Here is an 11,656-nt window from a genome sequence, read left to right as displayed (position 1 = left end):
ACACACCAGCCATTTGTATTCGTGAATCAAATGTGTATTTGACATATATTATTATGTAACTTTTTTTACAAAGTCTCTGTACAATGTTAAACATTAAAAGCTAACAGAGGAACTCCTTATTTGGCCATGCTGGACAGCCAACCGAGTTTGAACAGTGAGGGAGCGGCTGGTTCTTCCTCCTGATTGGCCAGCTGCCTGAACAGGTTCCCAGGGCGGAAGGTGTCATTGGCCGGTGCGGAGGTAGGCGGGACCTGAGGAAACAAGCGAATGAGAACAGACCATACGAACAGAATATCATGCTCACGAAAGCCCGAACGTCACAATTTTTTACTATCAAATGCACAGGTGTGCTTTTGCCAAGCATAGCTTAAGGGCATGTTGTGCATCTCTGTGCTTTGGGTTCGAGCTTTTAATTCCCACAGCACTCGACTCATCGCAGCACTGGTTCGGTTGTGTAGCTTGTTAAGAATGTGTTTTAGTATCGTGTCAGACCAGGCAGATGCTAAACCACACAGCAAGCTCCACTGGCAGGCAGCAGGATGACCCAGGCCTGCTCAGTCAAGGAGGCCAACAGCAAATCCAAACCAGACTGAATGTTAACATGTCGACTATGGGGAAGCTAGGGGAAAACACACTGCAAACGCACACTGTGGACTGAGACACACACACATATACTGGATAGATAGAGACACACACACATACAGGATATAGACATACACACACACACATACAGGATATAGACATACACACACACACACACACACACACTGGATAGATAGACACACACAGTAGACACACACACGTGCAGTGATATCCTGCTATGAGACTTGCCTGGGGCCTCTTCCCTCAAAACAGCTGGGAATGCAGAATGTGTGACATTATTTACTCAGAAAACAAATAACACAAAATGATACGTCACACATTTAGAACACAGCGAACACAACAGCTCCAGCTGGATGCTCTGTGATGTCACATCCTCCCCCCCCGGTTCACTCACCAGCGAGCGGGTGGCGTCCGCGCCCCGTAGCGGGGCCTTGGTCCTACGGGAGCTGGACATGCTCAGGGGCAGCAGGCCGAACCTGGGGAACGTCACCGCAGGTCAGTGAGGAAGAGTCACAGCAGGTCAGTGAGGAAGAGTCACAGCAGGTCAGTGAGGAAGAGTCACAGCCGGTCAGTGAGGAAGAGTCACAGCAGGTCAGTGAGGAAGAGTCACAGCAGGTCAGTGAGGAAGAGTCACAGCCGGTCAGTGAGGAAGAGTGACAGCCGGTCAGTGAGGAAGAGTCACAGCCGGTCAGTGAGGAAGAGTCACAGCCGGTCAGTGAGGAAGAGTCACAGCAGGTCAGTGAGGAAGAGTCACAGCAGGTCAATGAGGAAGAGTCACAGCAGGTCAGTGAGGAAGACATGGGGATTTCCTGCGTGCTTCCGTTAATCACAAGCAACTATTTCCTTATCATCTGCTCATGTATTCGGTCTTATTCTCCATTCATATATCTGTGTTGCTACCGTGGGACCTAATGTGTTCTGATGACAGGCACAGTTTTTATGATGTAGTATCTGCCTGCCTGTAACACCACCTTAAACAAACACCTATTGGTTGTGTTATCTTTGTTTTTCTCGATTTGCTATAAACACCGTCCTCTGGGCTTCAGAGGGGAGAGACATGATTGAGAGCTAAACCTGGTTTTCTCTTCTAATCTGCAGATTGATGATCCTTATTTAAACCCCAGAGCTCAACTGAACTTCGTCACTCCGTTAGTGAAGAGACGGACAAAACGCTTTCTTCATCAACATCCATTGGTCAGTCAACTCTTCCTCGCCATAACAGGAAGTAGGGTTATGGAAATCAGTTTAGTTCTAACCCTAATCCTACCAGTTCAAGACCTCCTCAAAAGTATTTTTGGCATGTGTGGGACGAGAGCATATCTTTCTGTATGAAAGGTAACAGGTAAGGTTTGGAACCAAAGGAATCAAACCCATGTCTCTAGCAAGGAAAACATTTCCACCAGCCTTCCACTAGCTCCGCCCCCTCACCTGATCTGGCTGCTGGCCAATGGCAGGATGTTGGGCGGCTCCTGGGTGTTGACGCTGTTTCCCCGGGAGACGAACTGCTTCTCCGTCCCCGACAACAGGCCCAGCAGCACCTGGAACACCACGGAACGGTCCGTTCGTCATCCAACGTCAACAAACCACCGTGCAACGTACCTGCCCAACAGCCACGAGCTAGCAAGACTTTGAATTCAAAGGCCAGCAGGTTCTGTGTGTAATCGTCTTCCGTGTGTTCTAGAGGGGGGCGAGTCGTACCGAGGTTCTCTGCGAGAGGCGGTTGAGGTTGCTGTTGAGAGGTGGCGTGAACACGTCCAGGTCGAAGGGGTCGATGTAGCTCTCCAGCGAGTCACACACCTGCTGAAGCCTGGGAGACAGAGGGGAGAGGGGTGTGGAGGCCAACCGTGTGCGTGTAAAGTGTGTGTGAGTAAGCGTGTACACAGTGTGTGTGTGTGTGTACCTGGGGTCTTGGTGAGAGCGGGTGCTCTTCCCCTCCTCCAGTCTGGTCCCCAGGGTGGTGTTGAGATAGCGCAGGTCAAACAGCAGCTGGAGGGCCCTGTTCTGGGTCATAGGGAAGGTACTATCCTGGAGGGGGGGAGGGAGGGATGGAGGCAGGGGAGGGAGGGAGGGAGGGGGAGAGAAAGAAAGCAAGCATAAGAATTCGAGGAATAACGCCAAGTTGAAAACTGATAAACCCCCCTCAAACAATACTACTACTAATAAAAAAACTAACTGCTAACGGAGCCCGTGAACGACCCCACCCGCCACAACCTCCCTCCGACCGAGCCTCACCTTGTCCTGGGCGTGGCACGCGAAGGCCTCGTACTGGCCGAGCACCTGGTCCAGACAGGCCCTCAGCAGCTCCTGCAGGGTGGGCCGGGGCAGGGCGTGGCCCCCCACACGGTTCACCTCCAGACACAGGCGGAAGAGCAGGGACTGGACGGACCAGGACGGCTGGCAGGGAGGGAGGGAGGGTGAGAGGTTAGACTGTCCAGAGAGATGGAAGCTTGCTTGTGTGTTTGTGTTATCTGTGTGTGTGTGTCAGGGCTCAAAATTAACTGCACCCCGTAACTTTTTTTTCACAAACAGAGAGAAGAGAGGGAAGAGGAGAACAGAGAAGCCTAAAACAGAGTAGAGTAAAGCAGAGCACAATGGAGAACAGTAGAGTTTAGTAGAGTAAGAATTGTGTTAGCCCCACCATGAAACAAGCAAGAAAAGTGTGTATTCTATTGTGTATGTATTCACAATAGAATACGCACTAGGTTATTTGCAAGTTGCAAATAACCTAGACCATGTCCATGTCAGAATGTCAAAATGCAAAAACACAATTATTTACATTTTGTCAAGTTCTGTTTGTGACGGTTACTTTTGCACTTCGGGACAGTGAGGGGAAAAAAGTTAGTTGCAAGCCCTGGTGTGTGTGTGTGTGTGTGTCTGCGTGTGTGTGTTTAATGCCAATCGCCCACCTGGACAGGAAGTCTGATTTTGGACATGACGTTGCTCCCTGACTCCGCCTCTTCCTGAATCTCTAGCTCCTCCCAGTTGGTGGCTGTTGCTAGGATGGCACCTGCCGACTCAGCATGAAGAGCTGTTGCAAACTTACCCACAAGCTCCTGGGAGACAGACAGACAGACAGACAGTCAGACAGACAGACAGTCAGACAGACAGGCAGACAGGGAGATTACTGATAGACTGAATCAGAATCAGAATGGGTTTTATTCGCCATGAAATTTTGCACAGACAAGGAATTTGCTTTGGCAGGAAAGTGCAAACATTAAACATATAGGAATCTAAAATTTAAATATGAGGACTAACTATACTAAGGGTACATAACTAGCAATACTAAGTGGAATTTGATTCAAATAAACTATACAATAAAATATAAAATATAAGTTGCAGTAATTTACAATATAAAATACAAATATTTTGCATTTAGACAGACTACTGATAGAAAAAGACAGAGGCATTATCAGAAACCAGTGAGAAATGCCACTAACGGGGCCTGTTTCACTGTTTCATGAAACGAGTTTAGTGAGTAAGCCAGGCTTATATCAGGGAAAGTAACCGACATTAGCCTGGCTAGTCACTTCATGGAACAGGCCCCTGGTCGAGATGGATAACCACAACATCATATAACATAAAGCAGTTATTTATTCATGCAAAGTGCTACGTCATGTGGTACGGAACAGAGCTGTCAGTTCTTTACCTTGGAGAAGGCGGAGCTCCATATCCGATACGCCTCCATGCTGCAGCCAACAAGCTCCTCCTTCAGACACGCCCACTTGGCCTGGGCGGGGCTAACCTCGGCTGCCTTGGCCCTCCCCAGTTTCCTGCCCTGCCGGGGCGTTCCCACGACAACGCCGTCCCCCCCGGCTCCCCCGCCTTGCTGTCCCAGGATGCACTGCCTGAGGTTGGGGCAGAGCTCGCCCACGGACTGGCACAGCCTGGCCAGGAAGAGCACCTGGCTGAGGTGGGCGGGGCCGGCTCCGGGGGCGGGGCTGGCGGCCAGGTGGGCGCGTACGAAGGAGAGGATGTCGCGGACGCAGGCCGCGCAGCGCTCGCGCAGCGTCTCCTGGACGGCTTCGGCGTCCGTGAAGCGGTCGAACGAGGAGCCGTTGCCAGTGCCGGGCCCAGAGCCAGGGGCTGTGGAGGAGGCCGGGGCAGGATCAGGGGTACCTGTGGAGGGAGAGAAGTTCACTATTTACCCCTTCACCACTTACCAGGGGCACCGCTAATCATTTTGGGGACTGTGAAGAGATTGCAATTTGGGCCCCCCTCCTCCCTTTTTTGATTGGTTTCCCCCCTCCAATCAAGACATTTTCATGCCAAGCTTTTCGAGGGCCCCCTCCTCCCATTGGGGCCCTGGGTAGTCAGTCCCACTTGGGGCGGGACAAATCGTCTTTTCCCCACCTGCGGCGTGGCTGGAGGGCAGGTAGTGCTGCAGGTCGTCCAGTCGAGCCCTCAGCTTCCCGTCCAGCGAGGAGCAGAAGCTCTGCACGGAGGGCGTCAGGGCCTGGGTCTTCATGGCCAGGCCGCTCCGGTGCTGCGGCCCGCGCTGGGCCACGCTCACCCAGGCCGCGTCGCTCAGCAGGTCCCCTGGGGCCTCCGACCACAGGAAGGAGGCCACGTCCGCCTCGTAGCGGGCCCCCCGGCCCGGGCCCGGAGGGGGGCTGAGGCTGGGGCTGGGGCCGAGGGCGGAGGGGTGGTCGCTGAGCTCTCGTAAGGCGGAGGAGAGGAGCTGCGTGGAGCTGGTGGAGATGGACGTGGTGCCCTCCTGGGTGATGGCCTGAGAGGGGAGACGGAGAGACCAGGAGAGAAGAGCAGAGACAGAGAGACCAGGAGAGACAGAGAGACCGAGAGTAGAGAGCGACAGGGAGAGTGATGAGTTAGTCGGAGCTGATCCGCAGTTCTAACATAAAAACACCATATTTCAGGGCGCGTACTAAATGCACGCCAAATAATAGCCGTTCTGGATAAGAGCGTCTGCTAAAATGACTAAATGTAATACCCTAGCTTTCCCCCCACACCGCGACTTAAGCGTAAACAAACGGATCAAAAAACACACTCCAATACCCATGCTGCTCGTGTACGCATCATCACAACCCCTTTGTCCATTCCATACCTGCAGACGCTGCAGAAACAGCTGCTGCAGGAAGTCCTCCCACACCGCCAGGGGGCGCTCCAGCAGGCGCTGGCAGACGCCGCTCCAGTGCTGGCTGATGGAGTCGCTGGAGAGCAGATCCCACACAGCGTCCCTGATGGCGGCCAGACCCTTCAGGCTCTTCACGTACACCAGCAGGCTGCTCACCCCGCTGCAGATGTCCTCCTTGCACCTGGGGGGGGGGGGTCAGGGGAACAGTCAGGGGAACAGTCAGGGGAACAGTGTTTGGGTTGCGAGGGAGTGTGAGATGGGGCAAGTCAAGTTTATGTCATATAGCAGCTTTCACAGGGCCAAGTCCCAAAGTGCTGCACAAAAGTAACATTGTTAAAAATAATACCATAAAAACAGTTAAAAGAAGCAAAGAAACAAACACACCCACAAGAATTCACAGTCTGATGCTCCTTGGGAAAGAGCCGTGATTGGCCGAGAGGCTTACATGTCGATCCAGTGTTGCAGAGTGTCTCGAAGCTGCTCTCTCTGGATTGGCTGAGCCAGGGTGCGCAGGGCGGGCTGGAACTCGGTGATGGAGGAGGGCAGGTACTTGAACCAGCCGTCTGTACTGACCTCCTCCTGCAAGACCCGCCTCCCTTTCCCTGAGCAGAACGATACTCATCACTGATAGGTCCGTGTTCCCATTTCAGCACACGTCAAGATTCAAACTTAACAGGAACTGTATAACGAATGCTCATTTAGGAATTCCTCTGACCATAACAGCTACCATCCTAACCTGCAGAAAGGTAGCTTCAGTGAAGACACATGCTACAAATGTCCTAATCAATCATATAGTAAAAACAAAGACATATGTTTATGTGGTGAGTTATGGTTTGTAAAGAAAACTATAAGTAAATTCAACCTTAACAGCAATGATGAACATTTACATTACATTTAGTCATTTTGCAGACGCTCTTATCCAGAGCGACTTACAGTAAGTACAGGGACATTCTCCCCGAGGCAAGTAGGGTGAAGTGCCTTGCCCAAGGACACAATGTCATTTGGCACGGCCGGGAATCGAACTGGCAACCTTCCGATTACTAGCCCGATTCCCTAACCGCTCAGCCACCTGACTCCCTTGACTGAACAGAAACACGTCATTTCCTGATGTACATGACGTGTGAAATACCATGGCAACATAACTACAGTGCAGCATGATATTTATATTTAAATTAAATTTTAGGTATATGTTTATTGTATGCACCTTCCTGCCAAAGCAAATTCCTTGTCTGTGCAAACTTTCATGGCGAATAAATCCCTTTCTGATTCTGATTCTGATGATGGCTGCTAAACGATGATCTTGTGTTGTTCTTGTTGTGTCTCTTTGCGTTGCTTGTACCTGCAGGTACCCTGGAGGTGGTGTTCTCCAGGGTGCTGAAGAGCAGGCCACAGCTCAGGCCTCCCTCCCCCGGCCGGGGGCATCCCTCTGGGGGCAGGTAGAAGACAGCGTAGGCCTGGTACAGGGTGGTCACCAGCAGCTCCACCAGGCTGCACACCTGAGCCTTCACGCCAGAACCTGGGGGATGGAGGACAGCCATTTGTATTTCCCCGCATCCAGACTCCAGCGCTGTTTCTACAGCAGCTGTCACACCTTTTGTTTATTGTTTTAGCTACCCTGTTAAACATGTTTGCATTGTGCGTTGGATAAAAGCGTCTGCTAAAATGAATAATTCATGCAAATGTGTATGCCTGTTTATGAGTATAGCAAACCCTACGCCATCAACCCCTGTCTACATTTGTTTGTGGCGAACCAGGAAGTGTTTGACAGGAAGCAGTACCGTGCTGCGGTTGGTTGAGCATCTGCTGGATGGAAGCCTTTCTGGCCAATAAGAAGTCAGCCAGCGCCTGGCGAGGAGAGCTGTCCTCCAATAGCATGGTGGACACGAGCGCCTCGGCGATAGCCTGGTCCGACACGGCCCGGCCGCGCAGCAGAGACTTACTGTCCAGTAGTATGGTGGCCCTGTGGACACCATAACAAGAGGACAAAGATAAGTGCTGAATCCAGAAGAAACTGCATCAGAGAGGTGTTTCTGTGAATGAAACTGTGTTTAAGATGTGTTTCTGTGAATGAAACTGTGTTCAAGATGTGTTTCTTTGGATGAAACTGTGCATTAGAGAGGTGTTTCTATGGATGAAACTGTGCATTAGAGAGGTGTTTCTATGGATGAAACTGTGCATTAGAGAGGTGTTTCTATGGATGAAACTGTGCATTAGAGAGGTGTTTCTGTGAATGAAACTGTTTCGTAAGTCGTGTTTCCGTCCCACCAGACCTACCTGAAGTGCCCGGCGGCCGCCACCTGCCTGACCAGGATGGGGAAGCGGGCCAGGACGGGGCTGCAGTGTGGCCCTCCGGCCCCCAGGTGGAGCTGGCTGTGCAGGTGGCAGCACAGCAGATACAGCTGGGTGGCCTGCAGGTACTGGGACGCCTCCATGGAGCTCCAGATGCGCTCTGGGATCTCCAAGAGCAGCTTTATCTGAGAGGCCATGATGTAGAACTTCTCCTGAGACTGCCTCTGGCTCTGGGGAGGAAAGGCAGCGTGTAGCGTCGTCAACAGCAGCTTCATAGAGACACACATGTACTTAGACGTAGACTAACACACACACTTTGCAGGCATACATTCACAGCTTGACGCTGTGTTCATAAGGTTGAAGGAAGGTTCCAAAAAGCAATACACAATAAATTGGCTACACTTGTGGTTTTAAGGAAGGTTGCTGACCATCTGAAAAGTTTATTGGTATCACAACCTACTGTGAGTATGTGTCCATAGCAGGTAACTGCACATTACACGACATCACGCATGCCACTTCGGGTAATATTTACCTCCTGTTTGTTGTTCGACTGGACATTGCTTTTGACTTGTTTTAACTTCTGGCAGTAGCGATGCATGTCTTGTATGGACTGAACGACGCTTTCAGAGCACTGCCTCATCTCGCCGATGGTGTCAGCGGCGTCGATCAAATCCCTGTAGCGCTCGCCTACCATCTGTCGGAGTTCCTCCTTCTTTTGTTCGATTTCTCCCCGGACTTTCCGCTCAATTCCCCGGATCTCCTCTGTGTTGTAGCGCTCGAACAGAACCGCCGGGTCTCTGATCTCCGAAACCCGGAGAGTTTGCGCTGGAACCACTGCCATCACAGCTTCACAACCAAATTCAAGCTGCCAACTGGAAAACTACAATCCGGAAGACTAAACGAAGCGCTCTTCCTGCTTCCACGTAAACAAGGCGTCGGGGGGAGATTACTTAGAAAGTAACAGCGCCCTCTGCTGCATCACATGCGATTCCCAAGTTTAGAGCGTGTGGTTCCCCCGCCCCCTCCGTCTCTAAACACAATGATTTCCCATTAATATTATTTCCTCAATCTTCTCATTGTAACTATTTTATTTTGGAAGGTAAATATAGCCTATCTATAAATACAAATAGACTAGACGCCAATAGAGCAAGACACCAGGGTGAATTCGGGTAATCTGGGACATTGGGTGATGTGTGACACCTATTCTTCCCTGCTATGACAATGTCTAGTCCACAGAACTTTGACTCTAGGTTTAGCATGGATGCTATGTGACTGAAATCACAAAACGTGATTGGTGTAGTGTCACAGAAAGGGTCAGGGCACTAGTCAATCAGGAAGCTCCGATGAGAAAATGCATGCAAAAAATGATAGATTACTCATCCAACTTAAAAACTCTGGGTTGAGGAAGTGATCGCGACACATTCGACCTTTATTCTACGCAACAGGTGTCAACAACAGGTGCATCAGGTGCCAGAAACCCGGAAGAAACGACAAAAGCAGCAGGATCGACATACAGGTAGGTCAACTAAATGTCACAAATAAAGATATTCAAATGAAACAACTTCAATCCAAGTTCTAGATAGACCTGACGACTTTCTTTCACACGTTTTAGCCTACTTAGGCTAGTTTAAAGTGAAAGAATACTTGAACGACTGCGATGAGTCGGTGCTGGAAATTAAAAAGGCCAGAGCATCTAGAATGGCAATGTTGAAAGTGATATGGATGTGATGATTAAAATGATTAATTTTGTTTAGTTCCCTATTTTGTATCAATAACAACACGAACAACAATGGCGAGCCAGACACTTAACTTCTTATTTCCCTTTGTGATAAATGACGTTCAAGACAGCGATGGACCCGCGAAACATCGACACAGAGTTCAAGGATCAGTTTAATGATGTTATTTCCAGACTGCAATCAAAACAGCTCTTCCAGTCAGATTGGGACATTGCCTCGTTTGCTGTCTTTTTTATTTTCATTGGTAAGCGGTCAAAATGACACGCCACACACTCACTGACCAGTAGTCCATCATGCTACATGTCACTTTGAAAATGATTGACCCCGATACGAGTCTGAGTCAGACATTTATAACAAGGAAACATTTGTGACTTTATGGACTCCTTAAGTTCCAGCTAACCTCTACCAGTTGTATCGCTCCTCAAAATGATTTTTTTTGTTTTCTTTCAGGCATGGTTCTGTTGCTGGTCATCCTCGTGCTCATTCGCTGCTGCTGCTGTTGCTGCTGTGATGAGAAGGTGAGAACTACTCTGAGTTCTCATGACAGTTCTCATGTCTTCGTGTCGTATCATAATCAAATAATTATTTAATCATAATTTATATATCCATCCCTGTAATTGTAATATTGATGTAGTGAGGCATGCCAGTTTTGAGTCTTATAAATCAAGTAATTCAGACGTCAGAAAATCCTCTGAATAAAATTATTGATTTGCATTTTTCTCCCCCACCAAGCCCCGAAAACAGAAAGTGGGTATCGAAAACATGGCACTGGATCCGTGAAACAGCATGGCTTCGTGTTTGAAGATGAACATGTTTTAAAATGTAAAAAAAAAAAAAGCTTCTTATTTTTAGGATCAATAATTAACAAATGTAGTCTATTTTTACCAGCACTTTATGAGTGTGCCAAATAAATGTCCATAACTTAAAAATAAAATAATGCGTGCCTTTTATTTGTTTTTTTTATAATAGCCACTATCTGTTTGCACTTATAGCAGTCCCTCAAAACACATTCCAGAACCAAATAGATCCGACAATCAGACCTTTCTGTAATTGTATTTAAAGCAGGCTAGTTGCTAGGATGCCAGTGAAGAGAGGTAAGGTGAAACCAATGTAACGAAAGCAAGACAGGGTTTAAACTTAACTGACGAACGCTAAGCTATCAAAGAGTTCATGATGTTGCAAAGCTTCATCAAATCCATTTGAAGTACTGCAGGGTTCATGATGACGGAATCCCCTGAGGTGAGCTCGCGGACTAATAGTCAAGGTGCTCGCATAGCGCTCTACTGGTACAGGACAGCGACTGATGAATAGGCATTCCTCCACCTTGTGGCCAGACTGGGTACTAAAGTGTTTTTGCTCAATTAGCAGGCTAACTGCCTTCCACCTCTTGTAAATATGGTGGACACCTGAAGTGTTTAGATTTAGAAGAACATAGAAGAAATAGATTTAGAAGAATATTCCGTTGTTCTTTATTCTACAGTAAATGTGTAAACATTTTGTAATGAAAACAAGAATGGATTTTAGCACGTGCCAAAACCCAGACTTTGGACAAATTGGAATCACTTAAAATGTCTGCGCACACACATACATGCACTGTACATCGCTGTTGCTACGCTGTTGCTTGTTACTTAACCTTCCTCGTAAATGTAACCTATATCAAAGTAAAAAAAATAGAAATAAGTAAATAATTCACTTTTACAACCGAATCAGCTGCTTTCAAAGGGGCTGAACGACAATATAAAGTGGATATACTTTCAGTATAGATCAGTGAATTTTGCTACTTAAATGAATGTGTTTACCGATGTAAAAACTGCCAACACATTGCAAATGTGCAAGTGCTGTATGGGCTCAACAATTGTGCATGTAATGACTTCTGTTATTAACTACATGTTTCGATGTTTGTGGTGGTAAGACAATTTAACAGAGAACCAATATA

General features: G+C 48.5%; 2 protein-coding genes across 3 annotated transcripts; one reads left to right on the top strand and one right to left on the bottom strand.

The window, feature by feature from the left end:
• Window positions 1–2: 2 nt before the first annotated feature.
• On the bottom strand, window positions 3–8,862 carry cog1 (component of oligomeric golgi complex 1). Of its 2 annotated transcripts, XM_067232454.1 has the most exons (16): window positions 8,517–8,862; window positions 7,970–8,214; window positions 7,474–7,655; window positions 7,035–7,211; window positions 6,141–6,297; window positions 5,666–5,876; window positions 4,954–5,329; window positions 4,250–4,719; window positions 3,510–3,656; window positions 2,836–2,997; window positions 2,504–2,628; window positions 2,302–2,410; window positions 2,032–2,141; window positions 998–1,079; window positions 832–855; window positions 190–251 (listed from the first exon to the last, which is right to left on the bottom strand). In XM_067232454.1, the coding sequence occupies exons 1-15, from the start codon at window positions 8,823–8,825 to the stop codon at window positions 847–849; spliced, it is 2,871 nt and encodes a 956-aa protein (XP_067088555.1). In that variant the 5' UTR covers window positions 8,826–8,862; the 3' UTR covers window positions 190–251; window positions 832–846. The 2 variants fall into 2 exon arrangements, with proteins under 2 accessions (XP_067088554.1, XP_067088555.1); XM_067232453.1 differs by lacking the exon at window positions 832–855 and having other exon boundaries at window positions 3–251.
• A 470-nt stretch (window positions 8,863–9,332) lies between these two features.
• On the top strand, window positions 9,333–10,668 carry smim22 (small integral membrane protein 22). Its single transcript, XM_067232490.1, has 4 exons — window positions 9,333–9,500; window positions 9,829–9,964; window positions 10,171–10,238; window positions 10,453–10,668. The coding sequence occupies exons 2-4, from the start codon at window positions 9,835–9,837 to the stop codon at window positions 10,498–10,500; spliced, it is 246 nt and encodes an 81-aa protein (XP_067088591.1). The 5' UTR covers window positions 9,333–9,500; window positions 9,829–9,834; the 3' UTR covers window positions 10,501–10,668.
• Window positions 10,669–11,656: the final 988 nt, after the last annotated feature.

Source organism: Osmerus mordax, chromosome 3 (assembly GCF_038355195.1).
Source record: "Osmerus mordax isolate fOsmMor3 chromosome 3, fOsmMor3.pri, whole genome shotgun sequence".
NCBI lineage: Eukaryota > Metazoa > Chordata > Actinopteri > Osmeriformes > Osmeridae > Osmerus > Osmerus mordax.
This window is presented reverse-complemented; position numbering and strand designations above follow the sequence as displayed.